This window comes from Podarcis melisellensis, assembly GCF_964234715.1.
Source record: "Podarcis melisellensis genome assembly, chromosome: 5".
Classification (NCBI taxonomy): domain Eukaryota; kingdom Metazoa; phylum Chordata; class Lepidosauria; order Squamata; family Lacertidae; genus Podarcis; species Podarcis melisellensis.
The window spans coordinates 28,018,913-28,034,510 of record NC_138537.1 but is presented as its reverse complement, the minus strand read 5'-3'; the positions used below and the strand labels follow the sequence as shown (position 1 = coordinate 28,034,510).

The 15,598-nt window shown below is 38.0% G+C and overlaps 1 protein-coding gene across 1 annotated transcript in view; it reads left to right on the top strand.

Moving 5' to 3' along the window:
* RASA2 (RAS p21 protein activator 2) overlaps positions 1–15,598 on the top strand; it is a 45,934-nt gene that overhangs the window by 8,977 nt on the left and 21,359 nt on the right. Inside the window, exons 3-11 of the mRNA XM_081910375.1 lie at positions 1,304–1,407; positions 2,439–2,533; positions 5,218–5,294; positions 7,062–7,145; positions 7,889–7,961; positions 11,777–11,853; positions 12,975–13,073; positions 14,015–14,171; positions 14,740–14,888. Of these exons, the coding sequence (XP_081766501.1) occupies positions 1,304–1,407; positions 2,439–2,533; positions 5,218–5,294; positions 7,062–7,145; positions 7,889–7,961; positions 11,777–11,853; positions 12,975–13,073; positions 14,015–14,171; positions 14,740–14,888 (915 nt within the window). The remainder of the gene's footprint in view (positions 1–1,303; positions 1,408–2,438; positions 2,534–5,217; positions 5,295–7,061; positions 7,146–7,888; positions 7,962–11,776; positions 11,854–12,974; positions 13,074–14,014; positions 14,172–14,739; positions 14,889–15,598) is intronic.

The following is a 15,598-nucleotide window of genomic DNA, read 5'->3' as shown; positions in this document are numbered from 1 at the left end:
TCCAAGGGACTGGCCAGGACAACCTCTGCTTAGTTTCAGCATTATTGTACACTCTGGGCCCTGAAGCCAAAGTTAAAGCAGAACTTAGCCTTACATTTTGAATGCATTGGCCGTAAATTTGTAAGGAAACAAATTTTTTTTTAAATGATCCACAAACTGAATAAGGTAAACAAGAAAATTCCATCAGATAATGTGGTTGGTGTGAATATAAATAATAGAAAACAAAGCCTTTTGATTTCTTAGGTTTACATAACATGTTAGTACCTATTGACTTCCTAAAGACATTTCACCATTTATTTATCAATTCATTTATTTACTTGAAAATTTGTATCTTGCGCTTCCATTGCATTCTGATCAGAGAGACTTGACAACAAACCAAAATAAATCAGTGCCATAGACTCTCATCCAGGCACTATTACCATATCATTTTTGGCCACTTCTGCCCAGTGTTTCCGGGGTTTTTTTATCAGCTCCTGAAAACTTATGTGTTTAGGCGAGCCTACCTATTATTATTATTATTACTACTAGTAGTAGTAGTAGCATGTATTAAGTTTGTATGCCGCCCTTAATTCGTAGATCTCAGGGCGATTCACAACATAAAAATACAAGATAAAAAACCACACAAAATCTGTAATAAAAAGAAAAGCAAACCAATAACCCCCTTCCCTTGTGTAAACTTGTCATATATTTTAATATCTAATTGTATTTTATTATGTGAGTTGTTTGTGTGGGTGTATAAACATGGCTCTTGAAAATGTTTTGCACTGTTTAGCATTTTGGGAGAAATAACTACCGTATTGGCCTGAATATAAGCCTCACTTTCCCCCCTAATTCCTACCGTGAAAAGTTAAAGTGCGGCTTATATTCGTGACCTTGCAGTGTGCAGCCAGGAGTGTGGGGCAAACAGTACCAGGAGTGCACCAGAATGGCGCCCACCCTGCACATAGTCCCCCATCCTTTCCCCCAAGGCCGGGAAACGAAAGAGAGGAAGTGGAAAGGGGCAGTGCAGCGTGGCTTCTCCCGCCAAGTATGCAGCCAGGAGCAGTGAGGAATGGAGCAGCTTATATTCAGGAATTTTTTCTTTTTTTCTCCCTCACCCCCCATTTTAAAGGTGCGGCTTATATTCAGGTGCAGCTTATATTTGGACCAATACGCTAATTTATTGTAAGAGGCTTATATTCAAGAGGAGAACCCAGTTATAAAAGTTACATAAAATAGGATTCTAGAGCAAGTTATAAAGGTGTTGAAACATTGTAAAATACTCAGTTACTTTGCTAAGAATCTGTTTGATTTCTTTCCCCAGCCCATTTTTTGGAGAAGAGTTCTACTTTGAAATACCAAGGACATTCCAGTGTTTATCATTTTATATTTATGAGAAGAGTGTTTTACAGAGGGATCTGCGTATAGGTAAGTATAGAATCATAGAATTGCTGGGTTGAAAGGGACCACAAGGGTCATCTAGGCCAACCCCCTGCAGTGCAGAAATCTTTTGCCCAACATGGGGCTTGAACCCACAATACTGAGATTAAGCATCTCATTTTCTGTTGACTAAGCTATAAATTGAAGTTAGGATGGTAGCCACCTAAATCATAATCTGTGCAGACCCACTGAAATTGGTTTGTCATGTCAACTCATTTCAGTGGATCTACTTAGTTTGATTTAGTTTGATATGCCTCTTAATCTTCAGTGGTGGGTTTGTTTTATTAAAGGTAAAACTGTAGACAGGTATCCTGTTATTTTCAAATGTATGCATTTATTGTTATGGATTGTATCCAACGATGGCATTAGGCAAATATGTTCCCATAAAGTAGGGCATCCAGTTTTCACTGATCTAACTAATGCAATCTGCTGCATCATATCCTTTATTCTGGAGGACACCTCCAACCCTTGGGAGAAGTTGTACATTGGATAAGAGAATTAGTGAAAATCAGGGGTCTTACACTTGCTTTATGCCACCATTAATTGTAATTCAACACTTTACTGTACAGTGGAACCTCGGTTGTCAAACGTAATCCATTAAGGAAGACCGTTCGACTTCTGAGGCATGTTTGAAAATGGAAGCCGAGACGTTCGAAAACTGAGGTTCCACTGTATTACATAGTGTCTCTGGTAGTTTTCTCTCTAAATGATTGAGCAGACCAGTGCCCACCCAGTAGCCATCAATCTTGCCACAACATGTGTTCCCAGTTGACCTACAGGCCCCACAGTGAGGCGTTTTATTTTAAAACGTTTTTCATTTAGTTTCAAACAGTGCCAATAAATACTCCCATCCCCAACACCTGCTACTACTGGACTGCTTTGCTGAGGACACACTGTATGATGATTATTTTAAAATCTTCTCTAGAGCTATGTTAGATGCTAAAATTAAAAATAGCATTTCTACCCAACACTGAATAACATGTACTGTCAAATAGGTAATTTTATTTTCCTCCTTTTAGGCAAAGTAGCTATCAAAAAAGAAGATTTGAGCAAATACTCTGGCAAGGAAACATGGTTTATGCTTCAGCCTGTTGATTCTAATTCAGAGGTTCAGGTAAAATTGAATAAATGTAAAAGTTAATGTTGTGTTGTGTCAAAGAAAGTCTTTCTTCCCCACCCCCATGTTTATTTGTAATTTTACTTAAGATTCCCCATGCTGCATGAAATGAATGCAGTTTTTGTGCTGTATTGTTCCTAGTCCATCAGAAAAAGGGCCTGTCTGCAATGTGTTCACAAAAATCAGTCTTAAAAACTAGCATGGGACAATTGAAAACTGGACATGTATATCTTGTGTGCCAGTTTAAAATATTTCAGTTTAGATTTCATTTTCCTTTTCTTAGGGCACTTCAAAAGTTCTGAATGTGAATGAAATATATTTTACAAAAATAGCCTATAACATTTTTCAAACTACAGCAAATGTATGTATAGTTTAAAAATGCTCCATATTGTAAGACATTCTGAATCTCTTCTGTGGTTAGAGTGGAGAGGGAAGTTATATAGGAAGCCTGTGTGTGCCTTCTATTCCCTGGAATGGTGTGATTCACTAACTGTAGGCACCAAAGTTGAGTGGGGGTAATAGGCTTGGCTATGTCCTGTGTCGATCCCTCAGTTACACTTCGTCTTGCTGCAAATCATTTCTATTTTTCTGTACTCTTCCCAGAGAAGGGTACTTTACAGTCAGCAGGAGGGGTGAAGATGCGAAGGCTCAGGGGGGGAAATGATTTTTTTGGGGGGCGGGGAACCACTGTTTCTTATTTTTTTCTTTTCCTTCACATCTTGGGGGTGGGCACACATTTCAATCCCTTTTCATAGTGCAGTTGAAAAAGAAAGTTCTAACTTATCAATGATGAAACAGTTTAGAATTCTCTTTTGCAAGTGCTGATTGTTTTCCAGTGCATGGTAATGTATCTGTGTATATTTCTTTCTCTTTATCTGTGGTATATTGGAGGTGCTCTAATTCCAGCTTAATTGTTTTAGAAATAGCGTATACAGCTCTTATGAAATAAGACAGCTGCTTCTTGATTAAACAGCAGTTTTAGTTGTCCTGAAAATAGTTTAGGTATATGTGAATCATGCAGTAATGTGTATGATAACAATGGCAAATGTGCAGCTGAATGTTGGAATTTCCAAGTAAATATTTTGGGCTTGGTTACAGGCAAAGCAAACTACATGGCATTGTGACATAGGTGTCATGCTGGAGGAAATGTCCCTGCTAGATTAACCTCTAATAATAGACATTGCTCACCATTCCTGAGACATGCTAGGGTTTGCCTCAGTCTATATGTGCATTGCAACATCTAAAGCAACATTTTGGTGATAATTAGATTGATAGAGGAGTCATGGAGGTTTGTTCGGAAAAATGGTATAGTAACTGTATACAATATGAATCTGGGATAGTACTGATACTAATCCAGAAAATGTATTCATTATTTTGCTTTTTTCTGGACCTTCACCATACACGTTTATTCTTTTCCCTGAACCTTTCTTTTTAAAAAGAGTAAAAATTTGCTTGCACCAAATCATTTAATTATGCAGTGGCCCCACAGAATACATGTTGTCTGGCGTATTACTCCTGTGTCAGTACAACTGTAAACATGGGCAGTGAAGCAGCTATATATATATTTAAGCTTGAGTATCAACCCAGTTTGGTAGAAAAAAGCATGACCCACCAAGCTAGGCCTTTACATGGCATGTTGACTTGACAAAGTTAAGCATGTGCTTAATTTTGACTGGATTGTGTGTCATTTTATTGTTGCCAGGAAGATTCCCCTATGTATTATGCTTGTCATTCATTGTGTTTTGCTTTCAGGGGAACTGCTTCAGACAACTGTCACTTGATAGCCTTCACAGGTTGAATACCTAAGCACTTTAGAAAGAATCTTTAGTACACTAATAGCAGTTAATTATAGAGGTGCTCAATGTCTGAGTCCGGAAGTGTTCTGTCAGTGACTTTTTTATTGCTTCCAAAATAACAAGCCTACCTTGTTTAGGGTGTGTTCATATAGGCACAAAATACTACTAGCAGTTCATTTTCAAGGTGGACTGTCTTTGTGTATCTACGCGCACACACACATGCCCTTTTTAAAGGTGATATTATGAATATTGCATCATTGCCTAGTCTTCTTTACCTGAAGCTATTCTTAAGTGATTAAGATTTGGATCTCTACAAAATGTAGAACAGGTGTGGGGAACTTTGGCCCTTCAGGTATTGCTGAACTGCAACTCCCATTATCAGTGGTCATTGACCATGCTTGCAGGGACTGATGGGTGCTGTAGTTCAGCAACATCTGGAGGGTGAAAGATTCCCCTCACATGATGTAGATGATCAGGTGGTCCTCGAAGATTTTATAAAAACTCTTCACTTTAAAATAGTGATAAATTTCAATTTTTTAAAAAAACAAGTGCTCTCATATACAAGGAATCATAACTCTTAAAATTTATGTAATGTAATTATCTTATAATGGAAAGACTGAGGAGGAAAAATTATTTACAAGTAATACCAAATTAGTATTCTAAGTTGAAAACAATTTTCTGCATTAAAAATATAAAATACAGTGTCTAATACTTGTCTGACACCTACTCACATACAGCTTATTCAGTCAATCACATATTTCATGCTAGTGATGCTAAAGAGCCTGTCAGCTCTTGTCTTGCTCTTATTAAGCAGGTGCTAGGTTATTTTATAAATTCAACACACAGGCTCTTGCAACTGAAACTTCTTCTTTTTTTAATTGACAGGGAAAAGTTCACCTCGAATTAAAACTGAATGAGTTGATTACAGATAATGGATCAGTCTGCCAGCAGCTAGTAGTACAGTAAGAACATTTATCAATTCTTATTCTTGTTTTGCTTGCTAATGAACATTAACAGGGTAATTCAAGTCAGCTTTCAGTATTATAAAACACATGAAAACACAATTAAAAAATAGAAGCTTAAAGGTTTAAGTACAGCAAACTTAGCCAATTCAAGTTGAACAAATGTGTTTTCAAAGATTCCACTTCAGCATAAAATGAACTGCCTGCCTTCCTGCTGAAGGTAAAATCACCACCAAGTACTGGACATGTAGAAGAGACTCTTGTAGACCTTTTTGGTTCTGTAGTGTTGCTGAATGCTTGCAGTAATGTATTCAGTGGTGTTTTTTATACACTTTTGGTTAGCATTGGTGTGTCTCAAGTTATACAAAGGAGTAATGGGAAAGAAAGTTGGCAATGTGTCCCATAAGATGTGAATGGACTTCACAGCTGAGGCACAAACAAGATGGTCCATCTTTTCTGCCACTGTCTTTCCTCACTGCACATGCACTGGTGCGCCTCTGCCTGTGATAGGGACAAGAACTTGCACAAAGATGCATTCAAGATGAAGATACCAATGTTGTCTGACTTCTCCCTCTACTGCTTACATCAGTGGAAGATGAACGTTCCAAGGTTTACAGCAGGTCTGCAAGGATGTTGGCTTGCACGTTGTGGGACTTCCAAGGGCCATTTCATACAGTGACGGATATAGATATATAGATATATCTTTAATAGTACAATTGAAAGCTGACATGGTAATGAAGGGAAAAGGAAATACAACTGTTCCACCACTAACTTTCTCAAATAAAAAAATTTGATGATTACCTTTCAACAACACCCCCCAAATTACAGTGGCTAATAAATAACTTTTTCTTTGACACACCATTTCCCCCATGATAGTTATAACTAATCAGTTTTACTCATGTGCTACTGTATATTCCAAGTTTTGTTCTGGCAGTTGTTAATATCAAGGTTTCTGAGCCAATTTCTGACTTTCACTAGTCTTGTTCTAGGAGCAGTCAGAAACACTAGGCTGCTAATGTAGAATAAAAGACAAGGCACATTCTAACCCCCAAAAGTTCTCTTTTCTCTAGTATACCATCTCCACAGTCTGCCTTTTAATAGACAAAACCAGTTTAACTGGAAGAGGAAGGGACCAAACATGCTTTGGATGTGAGCCAAAACGCTGTTGGCTAGCTTGCCAGAGGAAAGGCTTCCACAAACATTAGGAGATGACCATTCAAAGAGACAATGTAATTAAGCTTTGTGAAGTGCTGAGCAGTCACAGCTGGTTTCACAAGATTTCAGACATTCTCTTCTGTATTCACAGGTCACACACAGGAAGGAGGCAACACCTCTTGTAGAATCCAAGAATTAATTAGCATGGTTAACTTAGTATAAAAGTGGTGAGGAAACGACTGATCTTAGACAAATAGATGGTTTCCTGGAGAGTACCTAGACCTCCAATGTGGACTAAATTGACTAAAGTTTAAACATGCAGTTGAATTCTGCAGAAGAAATAACAGGATCCCACTCCCTTTTTCCTTGTTTTAATGAAGGTAGCCACAAGAGTGATCAAGGCCAATTCAGTCCCAAAACTAAGCCTTAACCCAGAGTCTAGATAATCAGTATCTCCCAAGAGTGCCTGAAGCTGAACCAACAGTATCTTCTTGAGCACCTTATTAAAAGAGAAATTCATGACCAGGCAGTAGTGGTCATACATGGTCAGTGTGTCTTTATCCATTAGACTTGAAACTGCAACTGAATTAATTTGCATTTTTAAAATTCTAGCTTGAAGGAATGTCATGGACTTCCTCTTATTAATGGACAAAATTGTGATCCTTATGCTACAGTGTCTGTTGTGGGTCCTTCAAGGTAATACTTTTAACATACATTCACACTGTCTTAAATAAAATAGGAAAATTAGACCTACACAAATTTAGTGATGTTGAAAAGGAAATGAATTATTGCTCCAATTTTCAGTTGATTAATGTAGAGAAGCTTAATGTTATTAACACAATTGTGGAAAATTTAATCAATTTCTTGACAACTTTTGACAAAGTAGTTATGTTTGCCAAAGGACTTTCATTTGTGCACTAGGACTTTTCTCCCAGGGTGTCCCCTCCCCCAAGTCTGTTCTGGGAAAATAACTGAGGATATCAGCAGTGTGTGGAAAGACATTGTCTGGGTGCCAGGTCCACCTGTAGATAGACAGCTGGTCTACCGACAGAGAAGCAACAGTAAGGTAGACCTGCAGTACAAATTTCTCAGGACAGACCTACCCTCTTCACCAGAAATGGCCACCACTCCGTGACCAGATCTTTCAGAAATGGCAGGCATATTATCTGATACTAGTTACATATGTTCCTTATTTATTTGGAATATATACTCCTCCCACATGTATGTACACCTATGTGTAACACTCATATTGACTTCAGTAGGGCTACACAAATTCAAGTTATCAGTAATGCATCCAGTTTACAAAGAATGCCTTTCCTGTTTGAAGATAGGCTTTTCATAAACATAGTTTAACTGCATGTTCATTCATATCAATACAGTGTTTTTATAACTGTATGTTTTTAAGTTCTGTATGGTAAAACTGTACCATATTGGAATAGGAATGACCAAAAGAAGACAAAAGTAAAGAAGAAAACAAGCAATCCACAATTTAATGAAACATTTTATTTTGAGGTAAGTAATCTATCAAAATAAGCTTTTGGTGTGTTGTCTGTGCATTTATGCTATCGTCTCCTTTGTTAGCTGACTTAATATGGGAGGTCACCAGAGAGATAGGTAGAGTTTTAGTCAAAGGGTCAGATTTTAAACAAAACAAAATAATAGAGAATGAAAACATAAATCAGAACTATTCTTGGCTAACATAGTCTTGTTTGCACATACCACTAAGCCTGCGGTTCTCAACCTGTAGGTCCCCAGATGTTGTTGGACTACAACTCCCATCATTCCTGAGCTCTGGCCTTGCTAGCTAGGGGTGATGGGAGTTGTAGCTCAACAACATCTGGGGACCCACAGGTTGAGAAAGGCTTCACTAAGCCATACTATGGCTTGGTGCAAATGCATAGACTCTGGGAATAGCTCTTTCCAGACTAACCCTGAGCTGCGTAAGCTAGGTTTGTCCTGTGCTGTGCAGATTGTCAGGGTGTGTGAAACTAGCCCAGGTTTGACTTCATCAAACTATAGCTTAACAGCATGCAGGAGCAGAGCAGCTGGGGAGTAGAAAAGTGGCTGCAATCTCCTCTCTGGCACATTTGCATTGCTTAGCAGGAAGTACAGATTGGGCTAATGAATTTTAATAATGTTAGCAGATAAGGAGAATGATAGAGGAGGGGGAAGCTTGGAAGAAAAGATATACAATGGTGCCTCGCAAGACGAAAATAATCCGTTCCGCGAGTCTCTTCGTCTAGCGGTTTTTCCATCTTGCGAAGCAACCCTATTAGCGGATTAGCGCTATTAGCGGCTTAGCGGCTATTAAAGGATTAGCGGCTTAGTGGCTAAAAGGCTATTAGCGGCTTAGCAGCTTAGAAAAAGAGGGGGGAAAGCGAAAAAAATCGCAAGACTCGCAAGACGTTTTCGTCTTGCGAAGCAAGCCCATAGGGAAATTCGTCTTGCGAAGCGCATCGAAAAACGGAAAACCCTTTCGTCTAGCGGGTTTTTCGTCTTGCGAGGCATTCGTCTTGCAGGGCACCACTGTATAGTCTAGTCTTAGACATATTGAGTTTGAGAAAGTGATAGAGAATCTCCAAATGCATATATTGAATAAGTAGGCAAAGATGGATTAGACAGGGTGGGAGACATAGAAGTAAAGCTGGATGTCAACAGCATATAGGTGGTATTGAAAACCATGAAGTTTGAGGTCTTTTAAGAAGGAGGAACTGCTGGGGACCAAGAGCATCATGCTGAAGCCTTACCCACTCCACCCAAAAGAAAGGAGGAACTGAGGAGGCATTTCCCAGTGGAAATATTGAACATGTGATTTGACAGATAATGATCAATCAGAGAAAATCTGTAGTGGAGGATTTCAAGGAAGAAAAGTTAGTTGTATAAAAGGTAGCAGGCTATGAAGGACACAGGCAGAGATCTTTGGATTGGTCTGAGTTTAGTAAGAGCATTCAATGTAGACCAGAAGAAAATTGCTAGGAAGTCAAGAACAGTGGGATTGAACAGTAAGCTTCAGGAGTTTGGAGGCAAATATGTGGACTGTAAGTTTTGCACAAATCTTAGGTAGCCATTTTTGAGGCTATTTCAAATATGTGTAGCTCAAAGGATGGTTTGAATTTTCCTGCTATGAGCTCATGCTGCTCAAAATATGAGCTGCTTTATTCATCTTTTTGTAATAAAGCTTCATTTCTTCCCAATCGCTGATCAGTTTTTTGCTTCAAAAATCTTGGGCACAGTATTTGTTCATAGATGTTCTCCATTATGATTTCTGCTGTATGTGGCTAGAAATGCCATCTTTGCTTTACATATCAGTGGCTTGAATGGAAGGCTTCTTCACAGCCTAACTCTGTGGTTTGACTTTCCCCGGAATGCTTCTGTTAATGGTTGTAACTTAGTGAAGCACATTTTACAAGGTTAAAAAAAATCTGATCACCTGCCAAATCTGATTTAGCAGCAAGTGTTGCAAAGCTACATATTCAAAACAATTGATTTGTTTTTTAAAAATAGTTTAGTTATGTGAATGTTGAACTATAGATTAAATCTAGTTTATAGTGTTAAAATTTAATTCTGATATTCAGTTCTGAAAGTATCCACAAATCATGGTAAGTCTTCTGCCTTTAAGGTCATCAGCTTAATCCTTCTGCAGAATAGAAAGCAGAAAATCTTTGTTGCTGTGGTTGTGAATTATACTTGACTGATAACTGTACAATATTGCCACTATTGTGTTTATGAAATAATATGCAGCTTGTAAAATATCCAGGAATGGCTTATAACATTCCTCTTGCTCACATGGTCAGCTGTGGTATGCATGTCTGTAATTTTCGTCTACCACACTTGACATTTCTTCATATGGGAGGAGCCTGGAAATTGCTGGGGGAGAGGAGGAGAAAAGGAAGATGGAACAGAGTTTTCTCCATGCTCTCTTTGGCAGCACATATACTAAAATTGGAATGATACAGAGAAGATTAGCATGGAACAGAGTTTTCTCCCCTCTTCCTTCCCATCAGTTCTCAAATCCCAGCTGCTAACCAGCAATTTGGGCCCTCCGTCCCCAAAGCCAAAACAGTTCGGTTAGAAGATCAGTTTGTGACGAACAGACATGGGTTGTTTGGGAGGAAAAGGAAGGGGTTAGCTTTCTTTCACCTTCAAAGCTTCTGTTTGAGTGGAGGCACTAGCTCCACAACAAGCCCCCCTTTCTTCAGAGCTAATGCCTGCAAGTTATCTACTGTTGTATGCACCACATATTGCTAGAGCTGGGTTTTGGTGGGTGGAGGAGGCAGTGATCATTCCACCCATATTTTAAATCCTCAGCATGTCAGCACAAATATAAGGTTGTATCCAGTGTTAGCCCTGGACTCATTGAAATGAATGAATATGACTAACTTAGGTCCATTAATTTTAGCGGGTCTACTTAACGTATTTTTTGCTCTATAAGACTCACTTTTTCCCTCCTAAAAAGTAAGGGGAAATGTGTGTGCGTCTTATGGAGCGAATGCAGGCTGCGCAGCTATCCCAGAAGCCAGAACAGCAAGAGGGATTGTTGCTTTCACTGTGCAGCAATCCCTCTTGCTGTTCTGGCTTCTGAGATTCAGAATATTTTTTTTCTTGTTTTTCTCCTCCAAAAGCTAGGTGCGTCTTGTGGTCCGGTGCGTCTTATAGAGCGAAAAATACGGTAGTTGGATACAGCCCATAAATTATGTAGAACTACAAAGGAAATTTTGATTTATTTCTTACCCGGTGACAGAGGAAGGTGAAAGTGGTATGCATTCCAGATTATGGGGACCTGAATCACTTGAAGATTCAGGAACTCTCCAGCCTTAGCATTTCTAGTGGATCAGTTTTGAGAACTAGCTATTCTCATCCTGTTGAAAAATGGTAACTATGACAACATACAATGTAACCCTTTGCTTTTCTGCTTTCATGCTTCTTCAGTTTGATGTCTGTGCAGTTATTCTGCCATTTAGAATTCTGGGCAAGGGGAGAAAGAGTTCTCTGACCTTTGAGTGCAAAGTAAACACCCTTAGGCATCAAGACTGGGCAGCCTTCAAAACAGTATTGCTGATGGTAATTTATATGGTAGCTGATGGAAGGATGTGATCCTTTACTACCTTCTCGACCTTTAGTTTAATCCTTGGTGCCTTATTTCGCCAGATCCAAATTGTAGATAAGGGCAATTACAATTATAACCCTCTAAATATATTAAGAGTTTCCTCACTCAGTTTTGGGATATATTAGAGTAACTTTGATTCTTTTTGTAGTAAATGTGTGGTATTGGTAGACTTCAAAATGCAAAAGGAGAAATAACTTACTTACATGAGTTTTACTTGCAGGTAACAAGGTCCAGTAGTTACACCAAAAAATCACAGTTTCAGGTGGAAGAAGAAGATATTGAGAAGCTGGAAGTCAGGTATATTCCTTAGTATATTAAAACCGATTATTCATTTTTATACAAAACTGTCAATGGTTTTTATGATGGAGATAAAAACAGTACTCAAGGACTACAGAAAGCTGTCCAGATAAATAATATCCAACTTTGGCTGGAGGCAGGGTGGGTGTAAGTCTAAAGACTTAGAGAGCTCATGATAATTACTTTCATAACTTGAACAGTTAATTTAGCAGAACATCTGACTACCTGTTTTATATAGCAAATGTGGTATATTCAGTATTACTTAACTAAAACAAGTCTTATTTCTTTGTATCCTGTAGCTGGCATTGGGCTCCCCTGCTCTCTTTGCTATGGGAAAAAGTTATCTCTTAGCTCAGTGCTTTCCCCTGGTTGGGAGGGGAGCAGGAAGGGAGTGGAAACACCCGAGTCCCTGTCTTCATCTTGACTCCACTTGAAACCCAAGGAGAAAAAATTATCATCTGAAAAGCTGAGGATAGGAATAGTTTATTTCTTAACTTGCTTGAACTATATAGGTAGGGTAATTTGGAACATCTGAGTGAAAATCACAATAGGCAACTCATTTAGGGAGGCAAGGGAACATCAATCATGCCACAACACAATGGATTTTATTTCTTTTCTTCTTAATATATGTGCTGTCTTAACAGAAATGTCAGTGAGGTAAGACTCAACAACCCACATAGAGTGCATGCCTTTGGGAGTCTTACAGCTTTTTAGGTTGTAAGAGCTTGAACTAAAAAATAAAAACCAGTGCATGTGTCATTGAAGTGTTACAGTTTAGTCAGAAAGAGCAAAAAATAGGAATATTAATAAATGCAAACAAAACTGCAAATGCTTGAGAAGAAAATGGAAATGTCACTCTTTTCTTTTTTTTTAGTGCCTCAGTTCATCCAATATTGCTTTTATCTTATTGATAAAGCCACACTTTTAACCAATATGCTGACATGGTTGCCTTTTATAGAAATAGGACACTTTTTGTCTAACTTAAACTATTGCGTGTGAGGTTTTAAACTTGTTTGTGTGCATGCTGAATTGGTGTGGTTCTCTATGTGATGATAATGACTCTTACAGTTATATGAAAAATGATTATGACAAAAAATGGTTAACTATTATTTAACTTTCAGGATTGATTTATGGAACAATGGTAACTTGGTACAAGACCTTTTCCTAGGAGAAATCAAGATTCCTGTCAAGGTGTTAGGAAGTGATTCCTTCCAAGCATGGTAAGAAAACTAGGCAAAAGGCAGCTTGTGACATAGTTAAAACATAAGGATAGGTTTGTTATCTGTATGACTGTATGAAAGTGTTTGTAACTGGAAACAAACAGTTGTGCTACTGTTGTTTCCTGCAGAATTGTACTTTATTCTTCTAGGCATTGCACTGCCTCACAGCATTCTCCTAGGCCAAATTTAAATTTCACTATTGGTATAGAAGCCCCTGTACAAGCTTGGGAACAGTTTACCTGAGAGACCACCTCCTTTATCCCTTATCTTTTTTTCCTTACAAAAAAAAATCCTTCCAGTAGCACCTTAAAGACCAACTAAGTTAGTTCTTGGTATGAGCTTTCGTGTGCATGCACACTTCTTCAGATACAATAGATATCTGAAGAAGTGTGCATGCACACGAAAGCTCATACCAAGAACTAACTTAGTTGGTCTTTAAGGTGCTACTGGAAGGAATTTTTTTTGTTTTGACTATGGCAGACCAACACGGCTACCTATCTGTAACTTTTTTCCCTTATCCATTGCTAGTATTGTGATAATCTGAATATTGTTTTTTTGTTATATATTTCCTTTTTCTGCACACACTTTTGATGGCAGGCTGTTTAAAAAACATGCAAGTAAATAAATGCCAGTTAAACATATATATTTCAAATATATTAATACATTTATTTCTTGACTTGCTTACATCAAGCACAAACTCCACATCTAAAAGTGGTAACGCTTAAAATAATAGTTGATGCAAGTAAATGCTTGGTGTACTTCAATATTAATTTAAAAAGTCAAAAATTTATCTTAATAATCAAATTTAAGTTAGCTAAAATAAAAAGAAAGAAGGAAAGGGCAAGTTTATTGCTGCTTCTTTATTCTAGACCTAACTTTACTTGGTGAACTATAAATAAAATGCAAAATGAATCTCTGTCACTTGGATTTTCTTTTTTAAGGTACCTTCTACAGCCAAGAGACAATGGAAATAAGTCGTCCAAAACAGATGATCATGGATCACTTAGACTGAATATATGTTATGCTGAAGACTATGTGCTTCCATCACAGTACTATGCTTCCCTCAGAAACCTGCTGCTAAAGTCATCAGAAGTTGAGGTAACCTGCTTTGGGGACTGTTTAACCATTTAAGAGCAAGTTATACCATATCATATTTGCCTCTTGGCCGGTATCACAATTCTACCTTGCATGGCTTTAAAAGGATACCCAGATTTGTCCCTGCAGTCATAATAATAATTACAGATGGATAGACAGACAGACAGACAGATATAGATATATATATATATATGAAAAATAATACTGTTACATATAAGTATTTATAATTCTTTTACTTATATTAGTATGTGTAGTTATAGAGGTAACACTGTTACTTTTTAAAAATAGTTAAACGCTCTTGTAGAGGTACACTGTACAACCATGAGAGTATTTAACTATTTTTTAAAAAGCCACTCCGTATGTCATGAAAAGGTGGCATTTCAAAAGCTACTTGATGTGGCTGGCTTGAGAATTGCAGTTCAAAGAAAATGTTCTAGCCATGCATAATCCAGGGCGAATTTAGAACATTATACGTCTACATTTTGGAATTGATTAAAATTCTGGTGGTTCTGTTGTCTTTCGGTTTGGTACAACTGGTACTTATTTCAGTTATATTTTCCCCTTTTTATAGCCTATCTCTGCTTCTTCTGCTTACATTTTGGCTGAAGTATGTCGAGATAAATATGATGCCATTTTGCCTCTTGTAAGGTTGTTGATACATCATCATAAACTAGTACAATTTATCACTGCAGTGGCAGAGTTAGAATTGACGGATACCCAGTAAGTATTTCATTTTCCCTCTTTTCTCCCTCCTCCCAGTATTGGTGTCCATGACAAGTGCATATTTCTGTAATTTTAAGATGTTTTAAACGGTTTTAAATGTTGTGTTTTAATTGTTGTAACCTGCTCCTGGGACCTTGGGTGAAGGGCAGGTATAAATTGTAATAACAGTAAGCGTGTAAAACTTGTAAAATTTGCTGCTTCAAACTACCTTAGCAAAAGGTATCAAACAAGTTGCTTGATGGTAATGCAATATGCATGCTTGACAGGGATCCACAAATGAACCTGCCTCTACTATACATCGATCCCCAATATCCCAAGAAATTTTGTAAACCACTTTGAGGTTTTCTATATCCTGTAATCAAGCAGTATAAATTTTATGAAATAAATAAGTAAACTTAAATAAGAACTATAGTAGAACTAAACTGAACTAAAATTCTGGCAAGGTCCATTGATCTCCTGAACCTGAGGAAGGGCAGGGAGTGTCTGCCAGACACTGTTCCCCCTCACTGCCCTATCAGTATGGAGCACTTGGGAGACTTCTCTGAAGATCAGTATGGCCTCAAAAATAATATGTCACCCCTCTCCTGGTCTCAGGGTGAACACAGTGAATTTTACTGGTTACTAAGGTTAGCCATAGTTTGTGGACCTCTTATAGTGGATCTCAGGTGGCAGACTAAACTTAGGTGTGTGTCTGTGTGATCCCATTA